The sequence below is a fragment of the Sminthopsis crassicaudata genome, chromosome 5 (assembly GCF_048593235.1).
Source record: "Sminthopsis crassicaudata isolate SCR6 chromosome 5, ASM4859323v1, whole genome shotgun sequence".
NCBI lineage: Eukaryota > Metazoa > Chordata > Mammalia > Dasyuromorphia > Dasyuridae > Sminthopsis > Sminthopsis crassicaudata.
This window is the reverse complement of record NC_133621.1, coordinates 243,034,346-243,048,886: the sequence shown is the minus strand read 5'-3', so window position 1 is coordinate 243,048,886 and position 14,541 is coordinate 243,034,346. Positions and strand designations below refer to the sequence as shown.

General features: G+C 38.1%; 1 protein-coding gene across 3 annotated transcripts in view; it reads left to right on the top strand.

Annotated features, from left to right (window-relative positions):
• Positions 1 to 13,221: 13,221 nt before the first annotated feature.
• The window catches only part of SMCO2 (single-pass membrane protein with coiled-coil domains 2), an 89,081-nt gene continuing 87,761 nt past the window's right edge, over positions 13,222 to 14,541 (top strand). For all 3 annotated transcript variants that reach the window (XM_074267639.1, XM_074267638.1, XM_074267637.1), the window contains exon 1: positions 13,222 to 13,615. In XM_074267639.1, the coding sequence (XP_074123740.1) occupies positions 13,614 to 13,615 (2 nt within the window). In that variant the 5' untranslated portion in view covers positions 13,222 to 13,613. The remainder of the gene's footprint in view (positions 13,616 to 14,541) is intronic.

The following is a 14,541-nucleotide window of genomic DNA, read 5'->3' as shown; positions in this document are numbered from 1 at the left end:
GACCAGATGGATTTACAAGTGAATTCTATCAAACATTTAAAGAACAATTAACTGCAATGCTATATAAATTATTTGAAAAAATAGGGATTGAAGGAGTCCTACCAAATTCCTTTAATGACACAGACATGGTACTGATACCTAAACCAGGTAGATTAAAAACAGAGAAAGAAAATTATAGACCAATCTCCCTAATGAATATTCATGTTAAAATCTTAAAAAAAAACTATTAGCAAAAAGATTACCGAAAATCATCCCCAGGATAATACACTATGGCCAAGTAGGATTTATACCAGGATTGCAGGGCTGGTTCAATATTAGGAAAACTATTAGCATAATTGACTATATCAATAACCAAATTAGGGGGCAGCTAGGTGGCACAGTGGATAGAGCACCAGCCCTGAATTCAGGAGGACCTGAGTTCAAATCTGGTCTCAGACACTTCCTAGCTGTGTGACCCTGGGCAAGTCACTTAACCTCAGCCTCTGGAAAAAAAAGAAACAAACCATATGATCATCTCAATAGATGTAGAAAAAGCATTTGATAAAATCCAACATCCATTCTTAATAAAAATACTAGAGAGAATAGAAATAAATGGACTTTTCCTTAAAATAGTCAGGAGCATATATTTAAAACCATCAGTAAGCATCATATGTAATGGGGATAAACTGGAACTTTTCCCACTAAGATCAGGAGTGAAACAAGGTTGCCCACTGTAAAGTTCTGTTTCTCCCTAAATTGTAATCATTCTCTTGAGAGGCAGGTTTCTTCAGGGAGCTTCTGGAGCCAGCCTTAGTTTCAGTCTCTGAATCCAAAGCCTCTAGCCAGCACAAAAATAGACTTGGGAATCAATCAGACTCTGCCTCCAAGAGTGTGGGATTGTGGGTTTCCTAGAATTCAGTCCTAGATGTGAATCTCCCAGAAGTCCATGAACAGGCTTTTCCTTTAGACTTGTGAATCTGCTGGACTTGCGAATCCATGGGGAAGTCTTCTCCTTGACCCAATCCAGACTCACTTCTTCCAGACTCACTTCTTCCAGACTTCTCTCTCCACTGGGTCTTGGCTCCTTTTATCCTCCCAGAGATTGGGCTTGTGAGTACGTCCATGGGCTTATGGGAACTCCTTAAGGAGCCAATGAGCTAACTTGTTTAAAGGTGTAAAATTTCAGAAGTCTAAAGTATATTACCTTGTAATCCTAACAGCCCACTATCACAATTATTATTAAATATTGTATTGGAAACGCTAGTCTCAGCAATAAGAGTCGAAAAAGAGATTAAAGGAATTAGAGTAGGTAATGAGGAAACCAAACTATCACTCTTTGCAGATGATGTGATGGTTTACTTAGAGAACCCCAGAGATTCTAATAAAAAACTATTAGAAATAATTCATAACTTTAGCCAAGTTGCAAGATACAAAATAAATCCACATAATCCTCAGCATTTTTATACATCACCAACAAAATCCAATAGCAAGAAATACAAAGAGAAATTCCATTCAAAATAACTGTCAATAGCATAAAATATTTGGGAATCTATCTACCAAAGGAAAGTCAAGAATTATATGAGCAAAACTACATAACACAAAGTCAGATTTAAATAATTGGAAAATTATTAAGTGCTCTTGATAGGCCAAACAAATATAATAAAGATGACAATACTCCCTAAACTAATTTATTTATTTAGAACCATACCAATCAGACTCCCAAGAAATTATTTTAATGAGGTAGAAAAAAAATAGCAACAAAATTCATATGGAAGAACAAAAGATCGATAATTTCTTTTTTTTTATTTATAATTTTTTTCACAGTATATATACATGAGTAATTTTTTTTAAAAATAATATTATCCCTTGTATTCATTTTTCCAAATTATCCCTTCCCTCCCTCTACTCCCTCCCCTTGATGACAGGCAATCCCATACATTTTACATATGTTACAATATAACCTAGATACAATATATGTGTGTAAATACCATTTTCTTGTTGCACATTAAGTATTAGATTCCGAAGATATAAGTAACCTGAGTAGATAGACAGTAGTGCTAACAATTTACATTCACTTCCCAGTGTTCCTTCTCTGGGTGTAGTTATTTCTGTCCATCACTGATCAACTGGAAGTGAGTTGGATCTTCTTTATGTGGAAGATATCCACTTCCATCAGAATACATCTTCATACAACATTGAAGTGTACAGTGATCTTCTGGTTTTATTTATTTCACTCAGCATCAGTTGATGTAAGTCTCTCCAAGCCTCTCTGTATTCCTCCTGCTGGTCACTTCTTACAGAGCAATAATATTCCATAACATTCATATACCATAATTTACCCAATCATTCTCCAATTGATGGACATCCATTCGTCTTCCAGTTTCTAGCCACTACAAAACGAGCTGCCACAAACATTTTGGCACATACAGGTCCCTTTCCGCTCTTTAGTATTTCTTTGGGATATAAGCCCAATAGCAGCAATGCTGGATCAAAGGGTATGCACAGTTTGATAACTTTTTGGGCATAGTCCCAAATTGCTCTCCAGAATGGCTGGATTCTTTCACAACTCCACCAACAATGTATTAGTGTCCCAGTTTTCCCACATCCCCTCCAACATTCATCATTATTTGTTCCTGTCATCCTAGCCAATCTGACAGGTATGTAGTGGTATTTTAGAGTTGTCTTAATTTGTATTTCTCTGATTAATAATGACTTGGAGCATCTTTTCATATGGCTAGAAATAGTTTCAATTTCTTCATCTGAAAATTGTCTGTTCATATCCTTTGACCATTTATCAATTGGAGAATGGTTTGATTTCTTATAAATTAGGATCAATTCTCTATATATTTTGGAAATGAGACCTTTATCAGAACCAAAAGGTCGATAATTTCAAGGGAATTAATGAAAAAAAAAAAATGAAATGAAGGTGGCTTAGCTGTACCTGATATAAAACTACATCTATAAAGCAGCAGTTACCAAAATCATTTGGTATTGGCTAAGAAATAGACTAGTTGATCAGTGGAATAGGTTAGGTTCACAGGGCAAGATACTGAATAAAAATAGCAATCAAGTGTTTGACAAACCCAAAGATCCCAACTTTTGGGATAAGAATTCACTATTTGACAAAAACTGCTGGGAAAACTGGAAATTAGTATGGCAGAAATTAGGCATGGACCCACACTTAACACCATATACCAAAATAAGATCAAAATGGGTCCATGATTTAGGCATAAAGAATAAGATCATAAATAAATTAGAGGAACACAAGATAGTTTACCTCTCAGACTTGTGGAAGAGGAAGGAATTTGTGACCAAAGAAGAACTAGAGACCATTATTGATCACAAAACAGAAAATTTTGATTACATCCAATTAAAAAGCCTTTGTACAAACAAAACTAAGGCAAACAAAATTAGAAAGGAAACAACAAACTGGGAAAACATTTTTACAGTTAAAGGTTCTGATCAAGGCCTCATTTCCAAAATATACAGAAAATTGACTCTAATTTATAAGAAATCAAACCATTCTCCATTTGATAAATGGTCAAAAGTTATGAATAGACAATTTTCAGATGCTGAAATTGAAACTATTTCCACTCATATGAAAATGTTCCATATCACTTGTAAGGGCCCTTTAAATGGGCGGACACAGTGCATCGGGATTGAGGCCCAGAAGTAATTTCTGTGGATATTAGGACTGCCCTTGGGCGGGATCCTGGCCATATTGAAATAGTTTTGTAATGGGTGACTCTCTCGCTGATTGGCTGTGTGTGTGACCTCACAGGCCCTATATAAGCCCACTGCAGGCAGCAACCGCCCTCTTTAACCTCGTGCTGTTCACCCTGGTTCCTAGCCTGGGTGGCCAAGCCAAGATGGGTAGCCGAAAGAGGTAAGGATTTTGGTAGTGAACACATGGGTCTTCTGACCAGGTGTTCACTCGGGAACCAACAAGTCAGGGCATCAGTTAGGGCATTATGTGAGTAGGTATAATAAAGGCTTTTAAGATTACACGTGGTTGTTCTTGAGTGCGCTACCGGTTATTAAGCTATAGATTCAAGAGATTGTGGCCAGAGACCTTAGAAGGCCTCAGAGGAGGCGAGCCGGGTAGAGCTCACACTGCAAAGGACAGTGGTCAAAGGTACTCTGGTGGGTCTAGGACAGACTAGTAATTGTAACTGCCAGGAGAGCACGTTACAATCACTATTGATCAGAGAAATACAAATTAAGACAACTCTGAGATACCACTACACACCTGTCAGATTGGCTAAGATGATAGGAACAAATAATGATGAATGTTGGAGGGGATGTGGGAAAACTGGGTTTTTGATGCATTGCTGGTGGAGTTGTGAACAAATCCAACCATTCTGGAGAGCAATCTGGAATTATGCCCCCAAAATTATCAAACTGTGCATAGCTTTGATCCAGCAATGTTACTTATATCCCAAAGAGATACTAAAGAAGGGAAAGGGACCTGTATGTGCCAAAATGTTTGTGCAGCCCTTTTTGTGGTGGCTAGAAACTGGAAAATAAATCAATGCCCATCAATTGGAGAATGATTGGGTAAATTGTGGTATATAAATGTTATTGAATTAGTATTTTTCTGTAAGAAATGACCAGCAGGATGAATACAGAGAGACTTGGAGAGACTTACATGAACTAAGCTAAGTGAAATGAACCGGGAGATCATTATAACTTCAACCATGATACTATATGGGGATGTATTCTGATGAAAGTGGATAAATTCAACAAAGAGAAGATCTAATTCAGTTCCAATTGATCAATGACGGACAGAATCAGCCACACCCAGAAAAGGAACACTAGGAAGTGAGTGTAAACTGCATTTTTGTTTTTCTTCCCAGGTTATTTTTACCTTCTGAATCCAATTTTCCCTGTGCAACAAGAGAACTGTTCGGTTCTGTACACGTATATTGCGTCTAGGATATACTATAACATAATTAACATGTATAAGACTGCTTGCCATCTAGGGAAGGGGGTGGAGGGCCTCAGGGTCAGCCAGAGTCAGGATAAATCAAAGTCCTTGGTTTTTAGGGGAAGAAGTGAAGGAGGCAAACAAGCTGCCACATGGCTTGCCAAAGATGTATCCTGGATTCTGGAGTCCAGAGTCTTCAGCCTCTCTCCTCCTTGTCCTGCCACCAAGTAACTCTCACTTCTTTCCCTCTGCCCTCCAATCCTTGCCTACGATTATCTTACTACCAAACATTCAGCAAGCACCAATGGTGAGGAGAGCCATTGCCCCAATATATGCTAATAGAATCATTGTCTCACATCAAATAGGTAGCCTTAAGTGTTCTTTTGTCTGATTCAGAGTTTCAGCCCTCTACACATGTGCACTTAAGACAGATAATGGACCAGCTTATACATCTTTTGCCTTTAGGTCCTTCTGCACTGAATTTGGCATTGCCCATACCATTGGCATCCTATATAACCCTATGGGACAAGCCATTATTGAACAGGCCAATCATACTCTCAAGATGCTCTTGTCTAAGCAAGAAAAAGGGATATTAGGCTTTACAAGATCCTCCATCCGACTCATGCAGGCCCACTTAGATGTGGTGATATATACATATAATTACTTACAATTTTCATATTCCTTGGATCTAACCCCAGTAATACATTTGTGGCACATGCAGAAAGCGTGGCTAACAGACTGACTGACAAGGACAAAAACTCTTTCTCCACAGTGATGTAGAAGGGCTTAGATGGCATCTGGAAGGGCCCAGATTGGGTCAAGGTTTGGGGTCTGAGTATGCTCTTGTCATTCCAGATGAAGACCCAACAGCAGAGGAGTGGATCTCAACTAGAAACATTCATGACTTGGGGAACCAAGAAAAGACTAGACGACAGCCCAGAAAGATTGACCAGATGTCAGCAGACCTTCAGATGCTGATGGCAGCCATGTCCCTCCTGACTGTGACACCAAAGACAACAGACACTGCACCAGTGTAGCAGCTGAATTGGATTGTCTTGAGTGATGTGTAATATCTAGAGACTGATAAAACTCAACAATGGGCTTGTGTACTTCTCCTATGGCTACCCACTATTCATATATTCATATAAAGACTGGGAAGAGGTTTTGCCTTGTTTTCCACATATAGACAATGCCTCTAAATTAGTGGGTGAAAAACTAACACATCCACCTGCCAAAGTTAGTGAGGCAATGCTACAGGAATGACTTTTCTTCTATACACCTTCCTCTGTGCCTTTCTTTACCAAAAGCTGTATACAGTTGAAACTACAAATTTATGGCATCCTATCTCATTGACATCCTACCTCCTTATGTATGACTTTATTGAATAGGTTGAACACCATATTATCCATGCTTGATTGTGGCCACTGTTGGGCCTAGTTCTTACTGTTTTACTTTTGTTTGCCTTTTTTCTGTTATATACACTCTGTAATGTAAAGCTACCTATTGTTAATGCTAAAGTTAGCTCAAAGTGATGAGCGGTCCCGTTTTGCAAGAGAAGGGAATTGTAAAGGCCAGGGGAGGAGTCACGTATAATGCAACAGGAAATAAAAAGGCTTTGAAGCCTGAGACCCCTGGAAGTGGTTTTCTGTGAACCAGCAAGGACTGCCTCGTGGGCGGGAGTTCTGGTCGAATTGAAATCTGCATCATTAACAGGAGGCATCTCCTTCTCTGATTGGCTGTGTGTTTGACCTCATAGATCCTATTTAAGCTGTGGGGATGAGGAAGTAGACTTTTTTTTTTTTTTTTTTTTTTTTAACCCGGACCTCTGCTAGGAGTAATTAAGACTATGTAGGAGGTCATAGGGGCAGGATGGGAACATGTGGAATAAAAGATCTTGAGCTTGCACATGGCTGTTCTCGAGTGCTCTATCATACTTTTAAACCACATTCCATGAAATGGTAGCCAGAGAGCTCTGAAAACCTCCAACAGAGGTAAGATTGGTAAAATTGCTTTAAACATTGCAAAAGAGAGTGACTGAAGATTTCTCTGAGGGCCTGGGAATTAGGAGAGACTAAAAGTAGTGAATGCTGAGTTAACAAGGGCATTCGCAAGCTTATAATGCTCTGCCACAGGTGGGAAATAAATAGTCCCTATGAACATTTGGGGTAGTTTGTCTAACTTTGTTAGACAAGAAGAAAAAGAAACTCATATTTCTTTTGAGCGAATTCAAATCTCCTTTGCTTATAGAGCACAACATCTTCTCTGATGAGGGCGCACCATGCTGGACGATACCGTGCCAGTGTTCCCCATATCATACAATAATAAATTCTAAAGTTATTTTAAAAAACCTTGAAAGTGTCCTTGTATCCTGTTTTCTGACCATCTTATGAGCACTTGCCCTGAATGAGTTCTTCATAAAATAAATAGCCTTTTTGACTAGCATATATTTGGCATTCAAACAAAGTGGCCAGCCCAATGGAGTTGTGCTCTTTGCAGTAAAGTTCAAATGCTTGGCAGTTTAGTTCCTTTCTAGAACTTAGTATCTGGTATCTTATCCTACCAGATGATCTTCAGAATCTTCCTAAGACAATTCAAATGGAAGTGACTCAGTTTCTGGGCATGGCACTGGAACACTGTCCAGGTTTCATAGGTAAATAACAATGAGGTTAGTACAACTCTATAGATTTTCAATTTGGTAGTCAGTCTCTCCTCTCCCACACTGTTTGTGAGCCTCCCTAACACTGAGCTAGCTCTGACAATGTCATGTATCAACCTCATTATCAATATGTATATACCTGGAAAGTATGCAGCCAAGGTAAGTGAATTTCTCCTCAAGCAAGATTCTTGCCAGATTCCTCCTTAATAGTCTGATTGAACACCTGGAGGAAGATCATCTATCTACCTGAGAGCCAGTGTGACTTCAGAAGGGGCAGAGGAATAGTTGTTGTGGTATTTCCTGCCTGACTGACAGCTCCAGGAGTAATTATCTGGAGCTGAATAGAGGCCTGTATGCGACATTTGTAGCTCTGACCAAGACTTATGGAAAATTATGTCTAAATTTAATAGCCCAGAGAATTTCTTTAGCATAGTAAATCAGTTTCATGTCAGGATACTTGCTGGATTCTGGGCAATGGACAATGCTCTTGAGCTTTTCCAGTCATTAGTGGTGCTAAATAAGGTTATGTGCTTGCTCCCATGCTTTTTAGCAGGATATTTTCAGACATATTGTAAAATGCTTTCCATGAAGACAAAGTCAAATACTACATTGATGGTAAATTCAACTTGAAAAGCCTACAAGTAATAACTAAAATGGAGGGACTATGGGTGCATGATCTTTTGTTTGTAATTGATTGTATACTCAATGTAGCTTCCAAAGCTGAGATGCAATAAAGTGTGAATGAATTGTCTTCTGCTTGTGCTGATTTTGGTCTTAACAATTAACACCAAGAAAACATAGCTGCTCCATCAACCAGCATCATATCATCAATATTTGGAACTACTGGTTACAGCAAATGAAAAAGTTTTGAATGTAATAGAATAATGGTGGTATAATAATGAATGGGAGCAAAAGTTGGCTGTTCCACCATACCAGCCTTTTTCACTGTCCTAGATCCTGAAAAAACCCTTACTTGATCATTTCATACTTACTGTTTCACTCTTTGAAGCTAAAATCCCAAAAAAAATAATCTACAGTAAGTACCTCACTCACTATTCTCACTGTTTTTTTAATTCTCTTATAATCTGGCTTCTGGCTATCATTCTACCAAAAAGGCTCTTTCCAAATTTTAGATGCCAAATCCAATGTCCTTTTCTCAATCCTCATCTTCCTTAACCTTACTTTAACACTGCTGGATCACACTTGATAATTTTACCTATGTGGCTTCTTCTTTTCTATCTCTTTTGCTGAATCTTTTCTCAGATCATTCCCTTCAATGGTAGATTCCTATAGGGTTCTATTCTGAGCCTTCTTATCTTCTAACCTTATCTAATTTCACTTGGTGATCTTTCAGCTTCCTTGGATTTAACTGCCATCTCTGTGCTATGATTCACAAATTCACCAATCCTGCTCCAAACTCTTTACTCACCTCCAATCTCCAATCTCTGCCTTTTTCAGACATTTCAAATGGATGTCCAGCAGATATCTCAAAACCCAGTCTCCAGAACAGAATTCATTATCCTTTCCTCTAAACTTTCCTCCCTCTCCTACCTTCTTTATTACTATAGAAGGCAACACTATCTTCCCAGGCTCTCATCCTGGATTCATCACTATCTCTCATCCTTTCTTTCAGCCCTCCCCTATATAAATCAATCTTTTGGTTTGATGATTTTACCTTGACAACATCTGTACACATCACACCTATAACATTTTCACCCCTCTAGTATAGGCCTTCATCATCTCGTGCCTTGATTATCCTCCATTTTGTCACAAAAGTGATTTTCCTAAAGCTCAGGTCTGACCATGTCACTCTCCTACTCAATAAACTCCAGTGACTACCCATTGCCTCAGGATCAAATACAAAATCTTTTTGCCATTCAAAATCTTTCAAAGCCCCCACTTACATTTCCAATCTTTTTATACATTTACTCCCTGCCAAAAACCAAAAAACTAGAGTCTGACATACTCTTCAATCCAGTGACACTGGTCTCCTGGCAATTCCATGAGCAAGATACTCCTCCTAATTCTGGGCATTCTCTCTGGCTGTTACTCATGGCTGAAATGCTTTCCTTCCTCCACTCCAACTAGTGACCAAACTTTCTTTAAGTCACAACATAAATCCCATCTTCTATAGGAAGCCTTTTCCAACTCTTCTTAATTCCTATGCTTTCCCTTCTCTTGTCTCCTATTTATCATGTATGTAGTTTGTTTTGCATGTGTGTGTGTGCATACATGTATGTGTATATGTGTTGGGTTCAGAAAGTAGACCCCAAAAGATTGGAGGTCACAGACTGGTATCATGAGGTATTTCAAAAGAATTTGCAGGTTTGATCCCATCTTCAAGTCAAGGAGCAAAGTTTATTATAATTGTAACATCAACTGAAATGGGCTAAGTTCCAAAAGGATTTAGCAAAGAACCGGGAGCAAGAAGACAAATTTATATGAAAAAACAGAGATCCAGTTCTTCATGTTATTGATATGCTAATTTTATAGCCCAGAAGTAGAACTGAGGAGTAGTATATTCACTATTTTCTTAGGAACTTGGCTATCACTGACCAACAAATTATCTATCTGATTATCAGCAATGTTTGTAGGACTCTCCTAAGGCCAGAAGACTTTAGAATCATTGACAGACAGACTGTTAGAACAATAACACTCTAAGGTCAGAGGACCTTAGTATTACTGCTATATTTCCCTTAGAAGCTGTACCCTCTTCATTCCCCTCTCAAGCAGTTTAAACTCTAAATTCCTTTGGGACAAAGGAATGAGGGTCACATCTTCTGCAGTTGCTTCAAGTTGATAAGGGGCATAGAGCTGTCCCTGCCTAGTGGAATCCAGACTGAGGAGGAGAGACATGACTTGTAGGTGATAGCATGTTAAGTGTGGTTGATTAGCAGAGGAGTTGATAAAAATTGATCCCTGAGGCAATCAGCCTGAGAGCTCTGATAGAGATCAGTTTAGCTTCATGGTCCCACCTTTGGGGGAGGTGGTCCAATCAGAAATCAAACTCCTGAGGTTCGCCCTCTATAGAAATTCCAGTCTTGTCCAGGTTTCCCTATAAAACCTACTTGTAGGTCATCCTACATGGTTACTACCTTCCCTTGGGCCAGCCCAGCAAGGTACTCTGCCTCATGTTGTCTTTCTCTTTACTTCCTCCCCCCATGCCATGCAGTATCTCCCCTAACTCCACTATGTTTCTCAACCCATTTCTCCTTACAGCTAGCTACACTTTTCTACTCTATTTCATATTTACTATTCCTGGTGTCTATTGTATTCCTTCATTTTGTCTGTAATGTATGCCACTAAATAAATCTACTTTTTGCAAAAGAGAAGGGCTATTATGAATTTTTCACATGACTGAACCCCAACTTTTCATGCCTACCATCATTTGGTGACAAACCTCACAACATAGATCAAATCATTATTGTTTGATAATCTGCCTATCAATGATTCTGTATGTAATTAACTGCGTGAAGACACTGTCATGGGAATATAACCTTAAGCTATACATTAATTGTGATTTGAGACTTCATAATAATAGAGCTATAGCTTAAAAAGTTGCAGATGTTTATTCCCTCCTATTTTCTACCATCTTTTAATTAGCATTTAAATACCTATTTTTTTATTCTCTATTTCTGGGTTAGATTTCCGTGATTAGAATGTAAGCCTGAGTCTCCCCAAACAACGGGAGAAAAGGCCAGGCTGGAGGTGTGGGGGTTTTGGAGGCTTCTGCATTCAGGCTATTTAATTTTGTGTTTTGCAGTTTTAACTTGGCACTCCTTTTACTGACAAACACCTTGTCATCTTGGAGATGCCCTTTCTCATGAGATTGTAATAAACCCCTTTTTACTTTTTCTTACTCTGAGAGTCTCTGATTGTTTTTGTAGTCGATTCTGTCCACCACAATTCTACAGTCTTCTGGCCTTAGTCCTACAAATATTGCTGTCAGATAGATAATCTGCTAGTCAGTGATAACTAAATTTTTGAAACAGTGAAATAACTAAATTCTTGAGACAACAGTGAATAGATCATCCCTTAAAGCTACCTGTAAGCCATAAAATTAGTAAATAAGTAACATGCAGCTCTGGTCTCTCTAACTTTATCTTCTTTCTACTGGTTTTAAAATCCTTTTGGAACTTAGCCCATTTCAATTGGCATTACAATTACAATAAACTTTGCTCCTTTACTTGGAGATGGGTTTAAGTCTGCAAATTCTTTTAGGACACCTTGCAACCCTGGCTTGTGATTCCAGACTTCTGGGGTCCTCTTTGAACCTCAACATGTGTATACATATATATGTACATATAGTATTTATTATTTATGTGAAAAATAGATGGGCATTTATTTGGTTTCTAGAGTTATGAAAATTAAATTGGAGAAATGAAACATCAGAAAATCAGAAACCCATAAGGACATCAAAGAATAATCAAGGGTGGAGGTTATCTTCCCCAAGAAAATGTAAGAATGGCAGCTCATTGGGGGCAGGGATTGGGTTTTGTATCTTTTATTCTTTGCTCCTCAATATGGCATTCCCTGGTTGCTGACTAAGGAATGAGTACTGTGCCCTTTCTCATGAAAAAGATTAAAGACCTTTTATAATCTCCAATTTAAACTACAAACTTTTGATTCTGGTGGTCATTGTCCTACACATTTGTATTGTTTTATATTTTTGTATATATATATTATATCACATATGATATTAGACCCATACATACACATACATATATTTGTTTGAATGATGAGTCCCTCATTAGATTATAAGCTCCTTGAGGGCAGGGACTATCTTTTGCCTCTTTTGGAATCCCCAACACTTGGAACAGTGCACATAGCAAGTATTTCATAAATATTTCTTGATTAATCACTTGATTCTCTCATTAAACAAGGGGTAGTAGAGAGTGAAAAATCCATGGACAAGGATTCCATTGATAGGGTTGAAGCTGGTTGGTTGGTGGCTGTCCAAAATGACATCATTGTCAAGATACAGTGTGACAAGCTTGGAAAATAGTCCATATGAACATTTGGAGTGGACATGTCTCTACATTTGTGTATCTTACTTTTTTTTTTTTTTTTTTTGAGCTACTTCAATTCTGCTTCTCTTCTCTCTTTCTCTCTGCAATAGAATTTGAAAGCTTGGCAATTTAGTTTGAGAAAGGACCTTATTGTATGGTACCTTGTCTTGCCAGATGATCTTCAGAATCTTCCTAATACAATTAAAATAGAAGCAATTCAATTTCCTGGCATGGAGCTGGTTTGTTGTCCAGGTTTCACAGATATATGATAACGAAGTCAGAACAATAACTTTATAAGTTTGGTAGGTAGTAAATGGAAAAAGGGCAGGCTCTGTTGAAGGAAACAAATGAAAGAAAACAATGTGAAAGTGTAGGGAAATAAACCCACAACAGAAAGAGCTCCACAGGATGGACTTAATCCACAGATGGATTAAATAGTTTATGGGAAGACATAATAGGATAAAAGTTGTTACACTAAGGTCCCCTGGTATGGATGATAACAATGAAGGAAGCAGAAAGGTGAGAGGAAAGGCTGGACCAACCAAGTAAATTGTAGGGAAGGACTGTTGAATTGACAGAACCTTATTAGAAAAGATTAGATGGTTGACTGACCTCAGTGTTCCAATTAGAATGTTAAGTGTGGCAAAGCAGCCACATACTTGCCTTCCCAGATTTTCAGGGAAAAATAAATAGCTCCATTTGTCCTTCTGCTGTTGGAAACAATGTGAACTAGCAGCAAAAAAATTTCCCAGGAGATTTAGCAGATTTCAAGCAGATGTTTACCACATCCTCTGGAAAGTCTTTGTGATAAAAGGTGTTGATCCTCCACAGAATGTGATAGTGTATTGCTGGTTAAGACATTGGCTGCTCTGCCCCGCCCTGTCTATTGTGACAAACTATTTCTGATTCTTGATTGGTTACAACAAATCCCTGAGTATCACCTTAGTTCATCACTTAGGGGTTACTATCCTATTTTGTCCAGCAAGCTAATCTTGAAACTGGAATTATTAGGTGTTCTGGACTAAAGTGAATTCCCCCCAAAATGTAAGTATAACTATTCTACTTTTGACCAAAACACTATACAGATGTGATTTTGTCATTTTTAAATATTTTGATGTCTGAGGGGAACAATGAAACAAAATATCCACAAGGAAATTAAATTTTCAAAGAATTGGGCTTTTCAGATTTATTGGCTTTGTTTAATTTTATTTAAATTGTGAATTTGACAAACAGCACCAAATATGAATATTTCCATATGTAAAGAACAGAAAAGGACTTGTATATGAAACCACAAATCTCTGCTATGTACACTTTAAGTTTTAAGTATTTATGAAACTTAACATGGCCACTACTAATCTTCCCTGCTTTTTAGCTCCTTCAGAACTTCCTTCTGCTCTCTCTGTATTTTTTAATGTTTCATTGGAAATTTTTTTTTTTTTGCATTACTATCACTCCACTCCTCCCTACAACTTCCACCAAGGCAAATTAAAGTCCTCTCCTGTAACATAATTAAAGAAAACATAAGTACATAGTGGTTGTGTCTTATTCTACAACCACAATCCAGATCTCTATCAAGAGATGGGATGCTACATCACTATTCTGGGGTTGTAATTTGTTGTTGAATTGATCAAATAGAAGTCCTTTAAAATTGTTTCCTGTTATAGTTATGATGAGGTCTTCAGTATTAGATGTGGTTAGCAGAGAATTTGTTAAAAATTGATCCCTAAGGCAGGCAGGGAGAAGGTGCTGGTAAGAGATCAATGTAATTCAATGGTCTCATTTTCTGGGGAGGTCATCCAGTCTGCAACCTAATTTATGTCAATTCTCTGAGACTTACTCTCCGTAAGGGTCACATGTAGCCTCACTTTGCCATTTCCTGTCAGAAATTCCAGTCATGTCCCTGAGGTTAAATTTTCTCTATAAATCTAATTATGGGCCATTCCATGGCTGCTGCTTCCCTTTGGGTCAGT